The 23170-nt window shown below is 37.7% G+C and overlaps 1 protein-coding gene across 1 annotated transcript; it reads left to right on the top strand.

The window, feature by feature from the left end:
* The first annotated feature begins 12112 nt into the window (after positions 1–12112).
* LOC119064579 (ubiquitin-conjugating enzyme E2 D3-like) lies at positions 12113–17512 on the top strand. Its single transcript, XM_053662442.1, has 2 exons — positions 12113–12135; positions 17083–17512. Exon 2 carries the CDS (start codon positions 17099–17101, stop codon positions 17510–17512), a length of 414 nt encoding a protein of 137 aa, XP_053518417.1. The 5' UTR covers positions 12113–12135; positions 17083–17098.
* Positions 17513–23170: the final 5658 nt, after the last annotated feature.

Here is a 23170-nt window from a genome sequence, read left to right as displayed (position 1 = left end):
TCCATTAGTGAAAGTGGAGAGAGAGAGTATCAGAATTCTCTGGAGAGCTTTTACCACCTTCAACAGTTGGCATGTTGCTACTTTTTCACCACCCTAATTTCATTCCTATATCTGAACACTAGGTTCCATGGGATTCATTTCTGTTTCACCCTTTTTTTGTTTTTGATATTTTTTTAAATTTAATTATTTTTCAGTTACAGTATTTTGACTTTTACTCCCATCCCAGCCCACCCCCTGTGACCCCATCTCCTTCCCATTTCCACCCCCCTTAGTTGTTGTCCATTTGTCCTTTATACTAGTTCCTGTAAATCCTCTTTTTTTTTCTATCTTTGTGGGTGAGTTGCTTTTCTAAACAACAGTTTTCCAGATAGTGGAAGTGAATATGAAGAAAGAATTCTGATCATTCCAAGAAAACGTTTCAAAAAGGAAATAGAAGGAGATACCAGAGAGGAAGGAGACTACTGGATAATGAGGACAGGGATGACAGCCGTCTGTCTGCAGGTCTGAACCTTCCCAAGCTAGAGTGACTGGTGCAAGGGAAGGACTAGATTGGAAGACACAGCCCCACCTCACCATGCTGACCTTTGTCACCAATCCCTGGCAGCTGCCTGGCCTTCCTTAGATAAGCTCCTTCTCTGTGTTTCTGAGGAAAGCTAAGAAACTTCAGAGGAGGAATACACACATTTTAATATTTGTCGAAGAAATGATCCAGAACCATTCCCTCTCTTAACAATTTTTTAAAAAATTTCACCGCTCTGGCACTGATCTCAGGTGAGTGTGAGAGACAATTCCTTTCCCTCTCTTTTCTTAACTACAGATCGAAGGAATGATGGGGCATTAACCCTGTGGGAACTTCAGTCTTTACATCATCAATCAAAAATGGCACAGGAATAGTCATAATTTATATTATGGGCATTGCAAATCTCTCCTGCAGTAGACCATCTGGGGTTTTAACTAATTTTATTTTATTTTTCATTATGATAGGGTAATGATGTTTCTGTAGACTATGAAAGTACATACACAAATTTTCTTCTGTGAAATTGATGTGCAGAATCAACAGCAAAATCCTCCTATGACCAAATATATAAATGCATATTAGGGTATGGAATTGGCAAATTAAAATATAAGCCTGATTTCTATATAAAGAAGACATTATCCTCACTCAAATAGCATTTGAAATTTCTTACCTGCTTTCTCACTTCTGAGGTTTTAATGCATTGTCATACTACGGTGATGAGAAATGTGATTTGAGAATTTTACACTGTGGGGGTTTACTTTTTGACAATCACAGACATTGTAAATACTGCTTGAGAGGTTTTCATTTAAAAAAGTTATTTCTTTTTTCATTTTATTTTTCTTAACAATTTTTTATTTTTAGAGAGAGGGAAAGGGAGGGAGAAAGAGAGGAAGAGGAACATCCATGTGTGTTTGCCTCTTAAGCACCCCATACTGGGGACCTGGCCTGCAACCCAGGCATTTGCCCTGACTGGGAATTGAACTGGCAATTCTTTGGTTCTCAGGCTAGCACTCAATCCACACCATCTAGGGCTTTTTGATTTTTGATTTTATTTTTGTTATTGTTGTTCAATTACAGTTGTCCCGCCTTTTCCTTGTTGCTCTTCCCTGCCCCATCCTCCCCACTCCATAGTCAATCCCCACATTGTCCATGCCCGTGAGTCATGCTGTTTCATTAAGTAAAATATTGAACATCAATCACTTGAATACTTGTGAAAAAATAGCCACAAATTAGATTGAAATAAGAAGAACATAGATTATATAAATGTTAGGATGTGGAAGTAAATAATATTTCAGTGGTCACAAAGAAAACAGCAATCAATAACAAATGTATAGTTTCTAAAACAGACATCTCTTAAATTTGTATTGACATAAAAAGCAGGAAGTTTATTAGAGATATTGCAAATTAAAATATGTAGTAATGCTTCTGAAGATATAATTTCAATATAAGCAAGTTTCTGTGCTGGAAGTGTATTTGTAGTTTTGCTAAAGCAAAGACATGTATAAGTAGGTAAATAAAAATATTCTTAAATCAAAATAGGGCATGCTGTGTACATTGACTTTTCTATCACTTTTTCTGAGGATTTATTGCACTTAAAATGTTGGATTGAGCCCTGGCCTGCTAGCTCAGTTGGTTAGAGCATCATCCCAATGCACAAAGGTTGTGGGTCCCATTCCCAGTCAGGGCACGTTCAAGACAACCAAGAAATGCATGGATAAGTGGAACAATAAATCAATGTTTCTCTCTCTCTCCATCTCTTTCTCTCTTCCTTCCTGTCTCTCTTAAAAATCAATCAATAAAAAATATTTTAAATGTTTCATTGACACACTATTTTTGTAAAAATACTCATGAAAAGAAACAATATAAGTTCATGATTTTAAAATTTATGTTTACTTATAGAGAGGTTTAAGAAAGTCCCCACATTCCATTTCCTCCTTTGGTCTATGCATCCAGATATTTTCTATGAATGTGTGGGTGTGCATGTGTGCGTGAGAGAGAGAGAGGGAGAAAGAGGGGGAGACTGTTTGGCTGTCTTATGTGAGAATATCAGTACGATGAATCCCTACTAGAAGGTCACGGCTAATGTAATATGCGTTAGTAATGATTATTCCAGTGGCCAAATGGCTGTCCCCCAAATACATATACTCTCATCAGTAGAAGAGTGTTTGTTTCCTCCAATCTTATTAAAATGGGGCATTTCATTATCAAACACTTTAATCTTTACTAATCTCACATATGACAACAGCATCCTGAGTTTTAGATGCCCCTATTTCCTTTTATGAAAAAAATGTGAGAAAATGTATTACCTGGGTATTCTTTATATTTAATCACATTTAATTAATTTGATAGACTCCAACAGTAGTAGCCATTTGCCCATGAATAGTTATGATTGGCTGATGTGGAGTAAAATCTTAATGCTTCATTTAGTCTATACTCATTTTGTGTCTTGCATGCAAAATACTAATAATAATAGCTATTATAATAATAGAATTTAGAAAACAAAACAATAATAAATAATGTCAGCATCATTATTCCAGGTGTTTAATATTTATTTCAGATTTGTATCAGTCAATAGACACATGTTCTATTTTAAAGTAATAAAAAAGCTAATAGATGTTGGGCACCACTGAAACAGTGAAGCTAGTGCTAGTGCTTCACTTAACTGTGTGTTAATTGAATGTTTTGATAACATTTCTGGTTTAATTTTTTAATATCAAAGTACCATTAACTTTTAGTTAAGTTATAGCAAGCTAGCATACACAAAACACTGTTTATCTCCTGAACTGCAGTAAGTTGTTAGAAAATGTTCAAATGATGAAAGTCACATTTTTGGATGATGTCATTTTTTAAATAAGTAACTTATTTTCTTTATTTCTATTGCGGACACTATTACGGATATACCATTCCTCCCCTTTACCCACCTCCATCCAGCCCCTGCCTCCCCTTCCCTCTGGCCCGTCTGTGCCTGTGGATCATGCATGTGTGTTCCCTGGCTGATCCTTTCACCTTCTTTCATCTAGTCCCCCCTCTACCCTCCCCTCTGACAGCTGTCAGTCTTTTCCATGTGCCCATGCTTCTGTTTCTATGTTGTTCCTCAGTTTATTTTGTTCATTAGACTCCACATGAGTAACTTTTACTAATGCTTAATAAAACCCAACTGCCCTTAGAAGGTGGTAACTTACTATGTCTTTATATATATTCAGTAACAAAATAAAAACAAGAAGTTTTATGGAAAGATTATAGTAGTTATAATTTAATCAGGTAGGCATGCTTAGGGTTACCAACAACATTGAACTGGAGAAAGTAAGCAATAACTTTTTCTCTCCCTAGTGTAGTTTGAACACAAGGAAATTAATATAGGAGTTTATTAACAATGCTATCCATAGAAAATTGAATAAAATTATTGATCAGTTGAGAAGTGGACACACTTCTAATCAGTTCTTATATGATCTTAAAAAGTGCCAAGTAATTAACCAAATTTTGACTTAACATTTGTTCAGCTATTGTTTTCTCAGCATTCACACTTGTCTTGTTGATGGGGATATGATAGTGAGTATGCGTAATAGCCATGGCCCAGACCTACAGGGAGATTACAATCTAACAAAGTGAAAAATAAAATTTATGTAAAGAAAGTCTAATGAACAAACTGAACTAATAAGCAAAACAGAGACAGACTCATGAATGGAGAGCAGATGACAACTGGGGTGAGGTCAGGGGGTGGAGGATAGAGCCAAAAGGAAAAAGGACTCATGGACCCAGACAACGGTGTAGTGATTGCTGGGGGAAGGGGGTGTAAAGGGACTAAATGGTAATGGGGAAAATGCAATAAAAATGTACCCCCCCAAAAAAGGAAAATCACAAACTTCCCTTGAAAATGGCAATGGATTTTATGATTAAGAAAAACTAGATAGGGCAATAGTTTACACACTATTCGGCAAGCTAGAGCCACCCTATTATTATCAATTCATCAGTAATGATTTTGTATAATCATATTTCCAGGGCTTCCAGACCTGTTCGGTAACATTTAAAATTTCATTAACTGCTGATGAGACGTTTTCTTCCAAAACTTAAAATGGAAATTAGAGTGTAAAAATAATTAGGGTAAATGACAGTTAGCAGATCTTTTCTTGGAAGCAGATTTTAGTATGATCTGCAGAGTAAGAGCCCTTATATGAATTTGCAGAAACATATAATAAGAAGAGACTTGCAAATTGATATATAAATTCCATTTCACAACTTTTCTTGAGAGGCAAACCTTGCCAGACGGATATCAGGTATCTAACTACATCAGTCATTGTCCTTCACTATTATTAACTCCTACTTATGTTTTATTGTTTATACATCCACTCTTTGTTTTTGATTCCCAGTTATATTATGAAGCAACTGATTTTTTACTAAAAGTGTATAAGCCGTGAGACTCCCAAGTGTGATCTATTTCCTTTTGACTCATTTGTACACACCTTCTAAAAAATGCATCATCACCCATGAGACATTGAAGACAAAAAAGATGCAGAAAACTAATGTTTGTGTGTCTAAAATTCTGTGCAGTGATTACAAGCAGAACATTGTAAGTTGGGGAATATTGATAGATTAGCTGAATAAATATTAAAATTATAGTATCATTCCTTTTTATATTGAAAATGATTCCTTTGATTTTGGGTGTATGCAACTAAATCGAATGCATGTAGCCTCAAGGTTTGTATCTGAGACAGAAATCTATATAATCTTCTAATTTCGTGTTACTTCATTTTTTCCCTTTTGGATTCACTTATCTACATGGTGCATGTAGATACGGTTTATTCATTTCACAGGAGGTGTCTATAATATCCTTGTGGTTAAGCATTCATAATAATGTATGATTAAAAGATGAAGGAAATTGTTCTAATCCCAGGGGAAATGAATGTGTTCATTTCAGGATACTGACACTATAATTAGAGGAGTCCTTGTTTAACATAGAAAGGGTTGGTCATAGATTCAAACTCCTTTAACTCTTGCTTGTATCTCTCACACTCGAATGTTTATTAATGCGTGATTTTTGTGCTGTATTAAAGGAAGATCCAAACAACCCCAGTAAAAATTACTTTGTTTTCTGTTATAGGTTATCACAGAATTCCCACCATAAAAAGTCTGTACTTATGTTTTTAACCTGAATAGAATATAGCTATTTTGGCTAAATACATACTGAAAGAAGAAAGCACAATTGAAGCCTATGCTAAAGTGAAAATATTTATTTTTAAAGCCAGACGTGAAGATAGGCTAATCTTAAAAATGGCAGGGTTTTTTTAATAAGAAATTTATTTGTTGAATATTTCTTTAATTATGTAGAGAAATGCATATTGTCTTTAATATAAACATGAAAACCAGTTAATAAAGACAGGAAAATGTAATTAGTACTTCAGGGATCTTTTAAATATTGATTTTCATATTGAATAATGGTCATGAATATTGATATTTATTTTCTTATGGATTTTATATTAGGTTGTTGTTTTATGTTGAAATAATCAATTTTACATGAGTATACAATATCCAAGAAACAACTGAACACTGTTAAAGTGTATTTTTAATTTCATAGAAGTCAGAAAAAGGGAGAATTGTCATATCTTAATCCTCTCCATCCTTGAATAACCTTGAGTTATCAGATTAGCGTCTTCAAAAAAAATTTGAGTATGAGGCTTAAGTAAGCATGCTTTCACTGATCTTATTTTGATGGAAAACTCCCTTAAATTTCTATTATTATTGTTATTGTTGGTATTATTACTAGTTTCTGAGTATATTTTAGAGAAAAAAACAATAGATCCCAGTGTGAAACTTGAAAATTGGGGATTATGTTCACAAGGGCCACATCCATTTCTTGCACACATTTTCTCATGAGAAAGCAATAAAGGTTTTCTGTCCCTGAAATAGATGACATCTATTTATACCACTTTTAAGATTAACTAAAAATTAACAACTGTCGTATTTTCCTGAATCTCATTGATAATCTGAAATCTTTTTCCTTTCAAAGGTGATTTTAGTTTGGGAAAAGCCAGAAGTCTCAGGGTACCAAATCTGGGCTGTAGGGGGATGAGTAGCCTGGGTGATTTGATGTTTTGCAAAACACTCTGCATGATATGTGATGTATAAGCAGGCATGTTGTCATGAGGAAGCTGCCAATCACCAGTTACCCATAGCTGTGGCCTTCTAAATCATCTGAGTAGTTTACACAGAGAAATGTTCAAGCTTAATGCAAAATCTGATTCAGATTCATTGCTCTACTCAGTCACAACCACACAGTACCGATGCTCACTCAAATGGTGTCTACAACCCCCACTGACTAGTACAATGAAGTTGTCATTGTTCATACATGCGCATTCCAGTCCATTCTCCTTGGTTGCCAGGTTCATTGATGTTGCACAAACCATTGTTGTTATATTAACATTGGCTAGATTTTTGCCAGACAGACTATATAAATTTTTTCCAAGTCTTACATGTAAATTGTTAATCTATTTTCAGTTAATTTTAAGAGTTGTATAAATAGAGGTCATTCTTTTGCATGTAAATATCCAGTTTCCTCAACACCATTTATTTAAAAAATGTCTTTTCCCATTAAATATTTTTGACTTCCCTGTCAAATATTAGATGACAGTATATACTAAAGTTTATTTCTGGGCTCCCAAGTCTCTTCTACTGGTCTCTTTGTCCATTTGTATGCCATTGCCATACTGTTTTGATTACTATAGTCTTGCAATATAATTTGCAATAAGGAAGTGAGATGTCTTTACTTTGTCTTTCACAAGATTCCTTTGGCTATTATAGCTCTTCTGAAGTTCCATAGAAATTTTAGGATTGCTATATAATTCATGCAACTCATGGTGTGGTTTTGTATTTTTTTTAAATATTTTGGTCTTCCACGAATATTGCAGATGTTCATTTTTGCCGGTGTGTGTTCTAATATTTTTATAGAAAAGTATCCTGTGCTTATTTATAAATGTTCATAATATATTGATTGGGATTGGCACTTTAACTATTAATGAGAAAATTTCTAAATCTTGCAATAAATGTTAAAAATTACTGTTAACTTATAATCACGGGCCTTAGTAAAAAAAATATTACTGAGTATTAAAAGGATTTTGAAAAAATAAACTAAATTTAAATTAGTACACAATTTTTAGTGGACTCATTTTTATTATGTTACTTGTACATTATGATAATTACGTGTCATTTATGCTTAATGGTATAAAAATAATTTTTCTGGTCTTGGGGAGTAAAGATACTCAGAAAAGTAACTTGGGAACACCTAAATAAATCCTATCTGGAAGACTGATTTAAAGAAACTCTTAGCCTAATGTTTCATGGGACATATTCAATTTTTAATATACCTGTCTGAAGTTTTGAATTCTTCACAATGTGCTCTCTAAATGAACAAAAATAACATATTTTTAAAATGGAGAAAGAACGTGTTCCATATGCCTGATTTTTAGATATTAACTGTAGTGATTGCTTCCTGGAGAGATTGTAAATAGACTCAAATTCCAGTGTGTGGCGGACTCTAGCCAGCACAGTTTGCCTGTTGTGGCTGATGATGAGAATAAATGCACAGGCGACAGCAATCCTGTGGAGAAAAAGGGAAAAGCACTGACACTCTCTCAAGGGGAGAGCCCTTGTGGATGCCTGAGCCACTCCCTCGAGAGGGGAGCACCTGGACCCTTGCCTAAACAGGCTTTTATTGTTTTCCTGGGGTATTATATCAGAGAAAGATTTATTATCTATTACATAGAATATTATTGTCTACATTTTAGGTACAATCAAGGAAATGAAAATAACATGCAGAGGGGAATGGTGATGAGCTGATCTCTGTCCTTGGGAGAACTCATACAGGCTTTGGAAGTTACCTTGAAGATAGACAATACACATTTGTTGTTTTAGACCAGGGTGATGGAGTTTTAGCAAGAGCAAACCATAACAATCTCTATGCATTTTCTAGGCCTGATTCCCATGGGAAAACTCTATTTGAAGGTCTGGCTCCTGCCCGCCACTTTGCTTCTGTAGGTTTTCCATACAGAGATGAGTCCCATTTACCAGACCAAAACAAACAGTTCCCTATACCAGTGGTCTATATCACAGTGTTAATGCTGTAGATTAAGGTGATATTATAAATTTACTTTGAACAGTATAGTAAGATAGCTTCCTGGAGTTGTTTGCAATTGATTTATCTTAGTTCTAAATATCTAAACTTAGTACTTCACTCAGAATTAAAATCTACTGATAGCTCCTCTCATGTATCTAACCTTATTTGGTCCCCCCCCCTCGTTTTTTAACAACTTGGGAATTAATGAGGCAAAAATATTTATTGATAAAATAAAGGGTTATTTTTAATACTTAGGGTTGGCAAAATAGATTCAGAGTAGATATTTCGGAAAATACTTGATCTTTGCATTATTAAAATGCTCATCCATGTTTACTTGCTCTTATTTTCTTGATGTCCCAGCACTTGAACCTAATGCATTCAAAGTACACAGGTTTTTTCTTCTCTCAGTTATTGATGATCACATTTTAATTTTCATGTCCTTGTCCTCTAAAGATAAAAATGTATGTCTGCATAATTAGATATTTTTAAATTCATGGTATCCTAAAACCTAGTTAAGAAAAATTACACTTTTGATTCAAAAAGAGAGAAGTACAAAGTTTTTTTTTTTTGCCACCGAAAGTAAAAATTCAAGGATATGATTCGTAAGTACATCATCCAATTCTTCTGTAGGATTATATTAACATGCTCTTATGATTGTGACTTGCTTTTGTCCAATTAGAACCAACATTTCTTAATGCCATTTAAAATTTTATTAGAAATGTCGTCTTTGCCCTTGGCTCTCCTGACACTGCCAGTCAAAATCCGCTCACCTTGTAGGCATATCTTATGAGCTTCTCAGATTTAGAACCATTTTTAATGAGTAAATTAAACAATTCTCTAACATGTTAATAGCTTTAATTTGCTTCTTGTCCTCAAGGTCTAAAGACTTGATTACTGTGTGGAGAATATGAAAATGAATGTTCTAAGTTGAAAGCTGTCAGAAATGGTCAGAGACAAAAATGCTGATGCACAAAACAATGAATGATGAATACAAGTCAATGACTTCTGGATTTGTTAACATTGTACATAAAATAACATAGTTTTACAGATTATAATAAGAAAATGTTTCAATGATGTGAAATGTGACATGACCCTAAATATAATCATTAAGAATTAAGACTATAGGTGTTGTAATCTTCCATGTACAGCAACTCTCAGGAAGAAAATTAAGGACTACCCACGAGGGAAAAGAGATAAGAATCTAAAGTAAATTAAAAGTGAGCCAGTTATATCAATGTAAAGTTTTATCGTTAGACCGAAATTTTAGCTCTTGCCTTGACTGCTGTGGCTCAATTGGTTGGCTATAATCTGCCAAGAGAAATGTTGCAGTTAGATTTTGGTCAGGGCACATGACTGGATGGCTGGTCCATCCCTGGTTGGGGTGTGTACAGAAGGCAACCAATTGATGTTTCTCTCTAAATTGATGTCTATCTCTCTCCCTCCCTCCCTTTCCCTTTCTGTAAAAAATAAGTAAATAAAATCTTATAAAAATTTATCTCTTATTGTTATTATTTCTTAAAATTGCATGAAAATGTGGGTTGGCATGATTTTTAAACAAGCTGTTGCAAAGAATGGAACATATTTAGGTTAGTGTTGTTGGCTTTTTTTTGCCATTGAATATGCATTTATGATTTAGCTGTATTTATATGTTAGACAAAAAGTTTGGGGTTGCTTTCATTGTGGGTTCCTTAATTCTCAGATTTATGTCTTAAAAATTAACCTTGATGACAGAACTGCAGCAGTCATAGATACAGATAAAATAAGGAATGCAGAATATAAAAACTACAGATATTCATTTTCTGAAGCTACTGGAAATAAAAACGAAGGAAACTAGTTTGAAAGAAAATATCAAAATGTATTAGTGATATTGTAATCAATAGTTCTTCATGATTTAGTACCAACTTATGGCCCTGACTAATTTATTTATCCAAATTAGTAGATGACCCCTCGTGTAAGCTTTCGGGATATATTCATCAACAAACAGACTCATGCCCCCGCCATCACAGCATTGACACCTAATAGGAAAAAAATATTTCTTTGTTCTCTTGTCCTGTAAAACTACTTGCAGTTCTTGAAATGTGACATTTGGTTTACACTTCTGTATATTTACAAGTGCTATCCTTATGTCTATGATGCATTTCTGCACACCATTATCTAAATAGTGAACTACCATTAATCTTTTTTCCTAGATTTATTGAGATACAATTGCCATATTACATTTGTAAGATTAAGTTGTGAAACATTGATTCAATAGACTTGTGTGTTGCAGTAAGAGTACCACTGGAGTGTTAGCTAACATCTCCATCATGCCACATAATTAGACTTTCCTTTTTGTGTTGAGAACACTTAAGATCTACTCTTAGCAACCTTCAAGTATATAGTATGCTACCTACTATTACAATACTGTTGTTAGATCTCCAGAACTTATTAATCTTATAACTGGAAGTTTGCACTCATTGATCAATATAACCATATTCCTTCCTCACTATAGCCTCTAGAAACTACCATTGGTTCTCTCTATATTTATGAGCTTTTATTCATTTGTAGAGAGGGGAAGGGAGGAAGAAAAAGAGGGAGAAACATCAAAGTGTGGTTGCCTCTAGTGCACCCCCAACTGGGCACCCCCAACTGGGCACTTGGCCCACAACCGAGGCATGTGCCTTGACTGGGGATCAAACTGGTGACCCTTTGGTTTGTGGGCTGGTGCTCAATCTACTGAGCCACACCAGCCAGGGTGAGCTTGTTGTTTTTTAGATTCCACATATAAGTGGGATTATACAATATTTGTCTTTATCTGTCTGACTTATTTCAGTTACCATAATGACTTTAAGGTCTGTTTATGGCATATAGATGGTGGGATTCAATTCTTTGTCATGGCTGAAAAATATTCCATCGGTCACATCTTTTTTTCCATTCATTTTTTGATGGACACTTAGATTGTTTCTGTGTCTTGGCTAAGGTGAATAGTGCCACATAAACATGGAAGCACAGATATCTCCATGATATCCCCTTCTCATTTCCTTTGCATATGCACCCAAAAATGGAATTGCCGGATCATATGGTAGTTCTGGTTTTAATTTTTTTGAGGAAACTCCCTAATGTTTTACACAATGACTCCCAATTTATATTCTCACAAACAGTGCACAGCATTCCTTTTTTTCTCCATATCCTTGCTAATAAGCGTTATCACTTTTCTCTTTGGTGATGGACATTCTGACAGGTGTAAGGTGACATATCATTGTGATTTTGATTTGTCTTGCTCTGATGATTAGTGATGACCAACAACTTTTCATGTTCATGGCCATTGGTATGTATTCTTCGGAAAAATATATATTCCTTTTTTTTGGTATTTTATTGTGCTTAGTTTTTGTTGTTCTTAGTGTTGTTATTGATTTGTATATATATTTCTCCCACTTTGTAGGTTGTGTTTTAATTGTGCTTATTGTTTCTCAGACCATGCAGAATCTTTTAGTTTGATGTAGTCTCATTTATTTTTGCTTTTCTTGTTTGTGTTCTGGGTCTCATCTTTTTTTTACAAACATTGTCATCAAGACCAATGACAAGGACAATTTTCCATATGTTTTTCACTTGGAGTTTTTTGGTTTTAGAGCTAACATTGAAGTTATTATTCCATTTTAACTTAATTTTTGTGAATGCTATAATCCAGGGGTCCAATTTCATTTTTCTGTCCATGGTTATATGGTGTTTCAAGCACTGTTTATTGAAAAGACTAATCTTTTTCTCATCGAGTATTCTTGGTGACCTTGTCAAATATTAGTTGACTGTATATACTAGAGTTTATTTCTGGAAGTTCAATTCTGTTCAGGAAACCAGCTGCAAAATAAGAAAAGGTATAGTTTTAGTACATGGAAGACAGTGGTAGGAATCTGTGTGTGTGGGGACGACTTTTCCTGAAAGTCCCCCTTCCGCCATGGATGAAAGTACACACTACCAAGACACGATCTGCTTGAGGAGGAGAGGTGGCCAACCCCTCAAAAGGGAAGGGCCTTGAGCCCCTTCCTCCAGGAGCTTTTATTGGGTTATAATACACAGGAATAGAGGGTGGCAAGGATCAAACAGTAGATAACATTTCAAAGAAATCTGAGGGGTTAGTCTGAGTCAGTCTGTCAGGAAGGGAGTTTTGCAGAAATTTTAGGGTTTCCTGCTCGGACACTTAACAAATAAATGAAAACACTCTTAGCAGAGCAGGTTTCACAGGTTTATCAGGACGTCTTTGTGATGCCAGATTTTTACCTGTCCCCCACCCACCCAGGGATCCACTCTAGCAAGGCAAGGAGCTGCACCCCTCCCCATCAGGTATTCAGGCTTCAGTGGATTAGAGCCAGGAAGTGCTTCTCCCAGATGGAAATGGGGACTCGGGCTTTGTCACATAGCCAGGTAGCCGGGTGCGCAAGAGTCCATTGCTCACTCTTTGTTGCAGCCCCCCAAGTCCTTCCATGATGGAGTCCCAAGTGGTTGAGTTTTGCTTAGGTTGCCCCCTGCTGTCAGGGGTCTTACCCATCATTGACTTCTAACCATGCTTTGGGGGCAGGGAGAGGAAACTGAGGCAGCATTTGCTAGCAGAGACAAGCTTTGTCTCCTGTGGCTCGCATTCTGGAGGTTGCTTGCTCATCCTTAGCCACGGGGAGTAAAGTTACAATTCCTGAAACCAAGCAGAGTGGTCCCCAACATGTGTGAAGTTTATCCCATGGCCCATGGGCAGGCTTCCTGACACTGTCCAGAATGCAGTCAGTCAGAACCCTGTCTCTTTCATGCTGCTTCCTTCCGTCTGCTGGGCATCTTATATGGTGCTTTCTTAATCTGTTACCTTTCCCTACTCATTGAGCTCCCAACTTAATCCTCTGATGTTGCAAGAGAAAAATGAGAGAGCTGAGCTGTCCATGTGATATTTAGGTTGCCTAATGTAACTATGTTTTTGTCTGTTTCCCCCTTTCATTCTGTTGGTTGGTTTACATATTTGGGTGCTCCCTAATGGTGTACATATATATTGAGAAGTGTTATGTCTTCTTGATCTAGTGTCCCCTTAATCATCATGAAATGTCTGTCTTTGTCTCTTGTTACCTTTTTATCTTGAAATCTATTTTGTAGCCATGTGGATGGCTACACCTACATTTCCGTGGGTGCCATTTGCTTGGAGAATCATTTTCCATCCTTTAGCTTTGAGTCTGTATTTGTCTTGGCAGCTCAGATGTATTTCATGAAACAGCATATGGTTGGGTTTTGTTTGTTTGATCCAATCTTTTACTCTGTGACTTTTCATTGGTGACTTTAGTCTACTTACATTTAGGGTGGTTGACATATATGACAATTTCCTATAACCATTTTATCTTTGCTTTCTCATAGCTGTATGACTCCATTAAAAAAACCATTTTACTTATTTATTTTTAGAGAGAGAGGAAGGGAGGGAAAAAGAGAGCAAAAGAAACATCAATGTGTGTTTGCCTCTTGAATGCCCCCCACTAGGGACCAGGCCCACAACCCAGGCATGTGCCCTGACTGGAGATTGAACCGGAGACCCTTTGGTTTGTGGGCTGGTGCTCAATCCACTGAGCCACACCAGCCAGGGCTCAATAGTTTTTCATCCTTTGTGTTTCTGTCTGATGTTTTAATTTGCTGGTGTTATATATTTTTTACTCTGTTTTCCCTTTTTATTTTAAAGTTACGTGTCTCAGTTTGGGTTTTTTTGTGTGTGTGTGTGTGTGGTTACTACTAGGTTAATGTAAAACTAACTTTCATACATATGTTAGTTATTTTCCTTCTGAATGCATCTGATCTCCATCTCCCTTTTCAAATTCAGCCTTTTACCCCCATTCTTTTTATGTTTTTGTTGTTCAGAATTATCCCTATTTATACTGTGTTCACTTCTCAATTGTAATAGTCACTGTCTTCTTTCTCTCTCCTTTTTAATGTTTTTACCTCATTTAACCTGTCTGTGATATTTAAGTGTATACTACCCTATTAGGAATAAGAGTTATTGGAAATCTTATTTGTAGTTTTGTGACCTTTTGTTCTTTATTTCAAGTAGAACACCCCCCTTGACTATTTCTTATAATGGAGGTCTTCTGGTGTTGTTAAATCCCCCCACCTTTTGAAAGTTTTATTTCTCCTTCACATCTAAAGGACAACTTTGCTGGCTTATTCTTCACTGGTCATTTCTGTCTTTTAGTACTTTGCCTATTTGATGTATTTTTTCTACTTTGTAGGGCTCCTGAGAAATCTGATGATAATCTAATAGAATTTCTTTGTAGGTTACTGCATTGTTTTTCTTGCTCTCTTGAGAATTCTCATTGTCAAGAATTTTTGGAAGTTTTAGTGCTATGTGCCTTGGAGAAGGCCTTTCAGTATTGAGGTAATTAAGTCTTGTTTGCTTCTTGGATTCCAGGATCTAGCTCTTTCCATAGGTCTGGGAAGTTTTCATCAACTATTTCTTTGAATAGATTCTCAGTTCCTTTCTCCATTTCTTCCTCTTCTGGTATGCCTATAAGTACTATATTGCTCTATCTGATGGAGTCAGATAGTTCCTATTGAGCTCTTTCACTTTTCTGCTCTGGTTCTGTTTTTCCATCCATGCCATTTCTAGATTTCTATCTTCAGTTTCACTCATTCTTTCCCTATGTGATCAGCTGTATTTCTTACACTAGCTTGTTCATTCTTGATGTCCTTTGTTGTTATTTAGCTCCAGAATTTCTATTTGGTTCTTTTTAAAAGTTTAAATGTCTTTGGTAAAGTATTTTGTTTATTAATTGTATTTGTTAGCTTATTAAACTGCCTATCTGTATTGTATCTCACTGGGCTTTCTTAGAACTGTAATCTTGAATTCCCTGTCATTTAAATTACATATTTCATGTCTTTAAGCTTATTTTCTGAAGACTAACATTTTTTTCTGAGCTACATTATTACCCTGGTTATTTATGGTATTTGATGAATTCCTTCCCTCTGTAGGCATGTATATAGGAATGGCCCTTCTCTACCAGATTGACAAGAAGGCTTTTTATTTTTTTAAAGATTTTATTTATTTTTAGAGAGAGGGGTAAGGAGGGAGAAAGAGAAGGAGAGAAACATCGAGGTAAGGGAAGAACATCGGTTGGTTGCCTCTTATATGTGCTCCAAATGGAGATCAAATGCACAACCTAGGTATGAGCCCTGACCAGGAATGGAACCTGCAACTTTTCACTTTGTGGGATTACACCCAACCACCGGAGCTACACCACTGAGGCTGTGTTTTTGTTGTTTTTCAGTAGGGGTCACTAAAACACAGGCTTTTGAGCTTTTTCTGCTCAGCTCTGTCCTTTCAGATCTCTGCAGGGACATGGAAGAAGCTGTTTGTACCCTGGTAAGGTAGGTATCTCCTCTGTGATCGGGTTGCCTGCATCTCAAGGCACTCAGTCCCTGGAGAATGTGGTGGGTGATCAGAGTGCACGTCCTTGAAATCCCAGCACTGTCACCTGCAGCTATATGCCGCGGGCAATGCACTACAACGGGTGGGTGTGGGGTGAGCTGGGAGAGGCTGGCTGGTGACTTATGGCTTTGTCCTCCCAGCCATGGACACTGGCAGACATTAGTGTCTTCCGCTCTGTATCTCTACCCACCCCTGGTGTGAGCTAAAGAGCACACATGTCATTTAGGAGAAAATGTTTCTGTGGTTTCAGTCCTCGTGTTTGCAGACAATGTACTCTGCAACCCGGCACACAGTGTTACAGTTTCTGGGGCCCACTACGACATCTGGGAGGGTGCAGAGAGGAGGCCAGGCTCCGCAGTGGCTGTGTGTTTCTTCCTGGTCCCGGCGGTAGTCAGACTGCGTGGCTGCACATCTGAGCTCTGTCTCTGCCCAGGTCCCTCTGTTCAATCGTGGAGCAGGCCGACCACATCTACTGGGATGCTCATTGTACCTGTCTGCCTCTCCCTCTCTCTCCTGGCTCCGCCCCCATTGACTTGCTGATGTGATCAGCTGGCCCCTGTGATGTCACAGAGGGGATCGCTACTTGTCTCCAGTCACCCAGTGCACATGGCAGGGCTGAGGGCACAGGCAGGCGGCCTGGCAGAAGCCATTGCTCCTGTCACAGGGCTGCAGCGTGTATGGGCAGCGCAGCCTTAGTGGCTCAGGGTCTGAGCGGCAGACCCAGCAATGGAGGAGGCAGACATGGAGGAGCCAGGGACCAGCGAGACACAGGTAAGCAGTAGCCCCTCAGGTCCAGCCGAGTCCCCAACTCTCCCTTCCTCCCCCCTTCCCTCACCATCCCTGTCCCCTGACACCCCACAGCTTGGCTCCAACCTTCTTACCCACTGACCTGAGGGTTGGCTACCCCTTTAACCCTGGCCCCCCTAAGCAACGCCCACCCTAACCCATGGTCCCTCCCGACCCATGGTTCCCCTCTTGTCCCTATCAGGATGCCCAGACACAGCCCGTTTCCGTGGACTCGTCCAGGGCCCTCAAGAGACTGCACAAGGAACTGATGGACATCACTAAGGACCCTCCTCCCATGTGCTCTGCGGCACCGGTGGAGAATGACATGTTCACATGGAGGGGGGTCATTGTGGGCCCCGACAATAGCCCTTATGAGGGAGGGGTCTTCTCCCTAAACATATACTTCTCACGAGATTACCCCTTTCAGCCTCCATATATTTACTTCACCACCCGGGTATACCATCCCAATATCGACAGAAGAGGGAATATCTGTCTAGATATTCTCAAGTCCCAGTGGTCGCCTGCCCTTACTATATCTGAATTGTTGTTATCCATTAGCTCAATGTTATGTGACCCCAACCCTAATGATCCCTTAGATCCATCAATTGCAAGAATGTATTTAACAGATAGGGATACATATAATGCCATTGCTCGGGCTTGGACCAAGAAGTATGCAAAGTGAGTGAAAAGTAAATGATAAACCACCACCTTAATAAAACCCATGGCTGTTGAATGGGCTGTCTTTTTACTGCTTTCTGGGAGGCATCATTTCCCCATCTTCCTGGGCACCGGGTGAACACCTGCCACATCAGGGTGTGTGGAAGGGGTGGGGGAAGCAAAGGGGTGGGGCCAGGTTGGGGGATGGGGAGGGATGGAGGTTGGACATCTGCCTCAAGAGGGTGTGTGGAGGGAGTAGAGGGAGGCATGGGGATGGGGCAAGGTCCTGGGATGGATGAGTGGGAGAGAGGCCAGTTTTCATGGGCATTTTGCTGAAAGCCTTCTTTCCTGCTTCAGGTTGGGAAAGCAAGAACAAGGGGGGGGGCTTAGGATGGGACCTTTAGAACTGACAATGGGGAGGAAAAACTGGATGGAGATGTTCACTGTACTTGTCTGCCTCTCCCTGCTGGAAGGAGTGGCAGTCGCAACCTCATTTCTCTCCTCTCTGGGCTGAGCCTCACAGTGAGTTCAGGGCTGCATCCCCCACACAGTCTCAGCTCTCCTCTCTTCCCATCTCTGCAGCTGGCTCCCACTGACCAATCACTTCAGAAGTTCCAATGCACAGACAGCTCTCTCAGACATGTTGGTACCTTCAGCAGGGAATCTTTTGCTGAACTACAAGCTGTTCAGATTGTAATTTCAACATAAGAGATCAAGGCACCCTCTCCTACCACCCTTCCTCTGAAGTCATTCCTTTTAATTTGTCTTTGAAAATTCTATTCTTTGTCCTGATGCTGCCACCTGAGTAGAGTTGATCACCTATTCTATGAAAGTTGTATTAGAGTATCCTTCAGATTTTATTATATTTATTTGTGCAAATATCTCTTTCTTTGAATGGGGAGTTTTTCCAGGGCAAGCTTTTTATCTTATTTCTGACTCTACAATAGTTAATACAATGCTTACCACAGAGAAAAAAGAAATAGTATTTGATTAAATAAATGACAATGAAACACAAGATATACTGAGCATCAATTAAAAATAATTTTATCCTCATAATTTTAATATGAAAATGATCTGTTACTTAAATATGAATTTGCCTTTTCATGATTGGCTAAGAGAAAGACTAATGTGAAATACACCACAGGATGTCTCATTCTTTGGAGCAATTAATGTGTAGTTGAAATGGTACAGAAGTAAGTACAAGAGGAATTTTTTTAATTTGTCACTTTGCCTGCAATGTTTTTCCCCAAGTTATATCTTCTTTATTTCAGAAATCCTCAAATATCTCTTCATCAAAGAGGTCTTCCCTGAGAGCTTTAGCTAAATGATTACACAACCCAAAATCTGCCTCAATTTCTGTATCCTATTTCATTATCGTCATGACATCAATAATCATGTATCATGGCACATATTTATTTTCTATTTGCTGACATTTGAATATAAGCCAAGTGAGGGCAGGACATTCTATCTATTTTTTTCATTATGTATCTTCATTCTCTGAAACATTGTTTTGGCAAATAGAGGGTACTCATAAAACTTTTTTTGTCAAAGACAGGAGAATATACACCAAAGAACTAACAGTAATTTTGTGTAGGAAACTTTTTTTCTTATGTTCTCTAATAATGTAGTCTGCGTGTCATTTTATTTTTTTAGGGTAAACTTTTGTGATTAAATCTTAATGTAAGTCAAAGTAATTTGATAAAAAGAGATAGAATAATATGATCTAAATTATTTAAAGAATCTGAGATTGTGTTATGAATTTTTAAGTTAATTTCAGAAAATTATGCTTGATCTACTAATTTAGAAATTTAAAATATTAAAAATTTACTTTAATGTCTCAAATTACCAGTGCACAACAAAGAATAAAGCCTGAGCTGATGTGTATTTTGAGGTTCTTTCCAAATTTTCTAATATCCTAAGTAGTATGGAGCAAGCATAATTGGCCAAGATGAATAAAACAGGGTGAAATGGAAAAATAATTAAAAAGTGAAAATAAACATTTTATCAAAATAATTAGGCATACATAAACAGTTCTGAAAATGCTTTATGTTGTGCCAATGTGACTAAATGCATATAATAGAGTGATAGAAGAAGCCAACTCTACCAATTCCTCTTCTAAAACCCTTCATCCAGCTCTCTGTATTTTTTGAGACATTTCAATTTATCAGTACAAACTATCTCCTTGATATTTTCACTTGAATAACCTGCAGTCTCCTCACATTGAAAATGGACAATATTGAGCTTTTAACTTTTTAAATTCTGAGCATAATTTTCTTATAATATATATTGTTGATTCTTCACATTTCTACCATCTTCATGAACATTTTCACAGGTATCATATTCTGTAGTTCTTTTTTTTAAATTTTTTTTATTGATTATGCTGTTACAGTTGTTCTATTCCCCCCTTCATTCCCCTTCACCCTACCCCCCATCACCACCATTATCCCCCCTTTAGTTTATGACCATGTGTCTCAATTCCTTTAGATTCTATATTTCCCATGCTATTCTTGCCCCCCCATCTATTTTCTATCTACTATCTATGCTACTTATTTTCTGTACCTTCTCCCCCCTTCTCCTCCTCTCACTCCCCTGTTGCTAACCCTCCTTGAGATCTTCATTTCTATGTTTCCACTCCTGATCTAGCTGTCCTCTTAGTATGCTTTTGTTTTAGGTGTGGTTGTTAATAACTGTGAGTTTGTTTTCCTTTCACTGTTCATGTTTCTTTAACTTCTTTTTCTTAGATAAGTCCCTTTAACATTTCATATAATAAGGGCTTGGTGATGATGAACTCCTTGAATTTGATCTTCTCTGAGAAGCACCTTATCTGTCCTTCCATTCTAAATGAAAGTTTTGCTGGATAGAGCAATCTTGGTTGTAGGTCTTTGGATTTCATGACTTGGAATACCTCTTTCCAGCCCCTTCTTGCCTGGAAGGTCTCTTTTGAGAAATCCGCTGACAGTCTGATGGGGACTCCTTTGTAGGTGACTGTCCCCTTATCTCTTGCTGCTTCTAGGATTCTCTCCTTCATTTTAATTTTGGCTAATGTAATGATGATGTGCCTTGGTGTGTTCCTTCTTGGGTCCAACTTCTTTGGGACTCTCTGAGCTTCCTGGATTTCTTGGAAGTCTATTTCCTTTGCCAGATTGGGAAAATTCTCCTTTATTATTTGTTCAAATAAGTTTTCCACTGGTGGCTGTGCCTTTCCCCCTTCTGGTACCCCTATAATTTGGATGTTGGAGCGTTTAAAGATGTCCTGGAGGTTCCTAAGACTCTCCTCATTTCTTTGAATTCTTGATTCTTGACTCTTTTCTGTTTGGCCATTATTTGCTTTCTTCTGGTCCACTCCATTGATTTGAGTCCCAGTTTCCTTTTCATTGCTATTGGTGTCCTGTGCAATTCCATTCATTTCAATTAGTTTCGCCTTCATATATTTGTCTAACTTGTGGGTATAATCAACCAGTTCTGTGAGGATCCTGATGACCAGTGTTTTAAACTGTGCATCTGAGAGTTTTGCTATTTCTTCATAGCTTAGATCTATGGGCTCTGGGGCTTTGAGATCTTGCGACATTTTTGGTCTGTTCGGGCCCTTTAAGTGTGAGAAGCCGCGCCTTGGACTCCCAGGTCGCTGGGTTGTGATGCTGTATGTGGGGGCGTGGTCAGAGAGGGGAAATGGCGACCCCCTATGCTGTTTCTCACAGCTGGGTGAGGATTAGTGTCTTAGGTGGTTCACCTGGGCCGGGCCATTCAGAGTTGCTGGGTTATGACGCTGTATGTGGAGGTGGGGTCAGAGCGGGGAAATGGCAGTGCCCTCCACTGCCGCGTGCCGCGGGGACCCGCTGGGCCCCGGTCCAACCGCCCACTCCCTCGCCTGTCCGCCCATGCACAAATGCGCAACCACAGTCAACACGCAGCACCACTCCCCTGCTGTCTCCCCCGAGGTCGCTCGCCTGATGGCTTGCTCGGTCGCTCGCCTGATGGCTCGCTCGGTCGCTCGCCTGATGGCTCGCTCGGTCGCTTGCTAGGTCCAACCATGCGCCTGGATTCCGCGCCTGGATTCCGCTCCTGAGTCCGGCTGACCGAGACCCCCTGTGCAATCCTGCTTCACTAGCCGCTGGTTTTTCCCCTTACCGGTCAGGCTGAAGAATTTGTTGTTAACAGACTTCCGAAAAGTTCAATTTTCCATGTTCTGGCTGTGTTTTCTGTTGCTAATATTTAGTTGTCTCTAAACTTGGTTGTGTGAGAAGGCACGGCACATCCACCTACGCCTCTATCTTGGCGGAACTCACCTGTAGTTCTTATTACAAATTAAACAATAATTGCACATCAATAATTGAGATGAAGAAACCATAGTTGAGAAAGGTTTATTTATTCATTCTATCACTACTTGCAGGATAAATGTTGTGCAAAGCAAAGTACCAAGTGCTAGGCATCCATCAATGAGTAAAACCACATGTGGTATTTGATCCCATTTAAAATTCATTCTAGTAGAAAAGACAATCATTAACCAAATACTTTTACTGATGTTAAAATTCCATCTATAAAATTCACTAAAATAGAGAACTGTTTGAGTTCCTCTATTATAGGTTCTCACTGAAATAACAGGTCAGGATAAGTTTGACTGAGTTAAATGAGAAGAATGAGCAAGATTACCTAAGCAATGAAAGAAGGAAAAAACACACCAAGTAAAGCGTATAGCACATTTAAATGCAGAAAAGAGCATGAAAATAAAGATAACTGAAAAACATTTGTTACATTGTGATGTTCCTAAGACAATGATGTTTTAAAGAAAGGAGTATAAAGGGGCCTAAATAGAAGTAAAGTTTCATAATTCACTCAAAGTGCTAAATTTTGATACTAAGAGATAAAGTAACATCAGAGTATGTATAGTAGTATCAAGGTAGACCAGTAGAAAAGTTATACAAAGTGACATAGTCAAAAATACTACAAATAAATCAAGAGAAAATCTTCAAAAATGTTCAAGTAACCCACAAGGAAGGCTAGAATAGACAAATAGAAAAAATATAAATAAAAATAAAATAAATAATTAAATGGCAGATTTAAGCACTAGCATATCAATAATTGTGAGAAAATTAAATAGTCTAAATATACCAAATAAGAAGATATTGGCAAAGTAAATTAAAAGACAACAAAAATATTGGTAGTTTGACCTAATGGTTTATAAGAAACACAATTAAAATATAATAACGCAGGTAGAATAAAAGTGAAAGGAACACAGAATGTATCACGCAAACTGAATCAAAAGAAAGAAGAAGCAGTTTATTAATATTAGATAAAGTAAAGTTTAAAGCAACGGAAATTGCTAACAACATTAAGTACTTCAAAGTAGCTAAGAGAATAGATCTTAAATGTTCTCACCACAAAAAAGACATGGTAATTATGTGACAGGATTGAGGTGCTAGCCAGTGCTATGGTGGCAAATCATTTTGCAACATATAAATCAATATATTTCAATATAAAAATGAAGACATTTTCCACCATAAACTTACACATTAAATGTCAATTATATCACAGCAAACTGGAAAAATACTGGGTCTGTATTTTATGCCCTCTTTTTGTTACAAAATCTTTTATTAAAAACCTAAGCATGCAATCCTGTAATGTGAGAATATCACACTCAAGTACATTGTATCACATTTTAGGTGAAATGTTCAAAATAAAACTA

This window comes from Artibeus jamaicensis, unplaced genomic scaffold (assembly GCF_021234435.1).
Source record: "Artibeus jamaicensis isolate MK-2021 breed Jamaican fruit bat unplaced genomic scaffold, CSHL_Jam_final contig_241, whole genome shotgun sequence".
NCBI classification, from domain to species: domain Eukaryota; kingdom Metazoa; phylum Chordata; class Mammalia; order Chiroptera; family Phyllostomidae; genus Artibeus; species Artibeus jamaicensis.
This window is presented reverse-complemented; position numbering and strand designations above follow the sequence as displayed.

Coding starts and splice junctions, on each gene's coding strand:
- LOC119064579 (XM_053662442.1), top strand. CDS start 17,099: ATGGACATCACTAAGGACCCTCCTCCCATGTGCTCTGCGGCACCGGTG.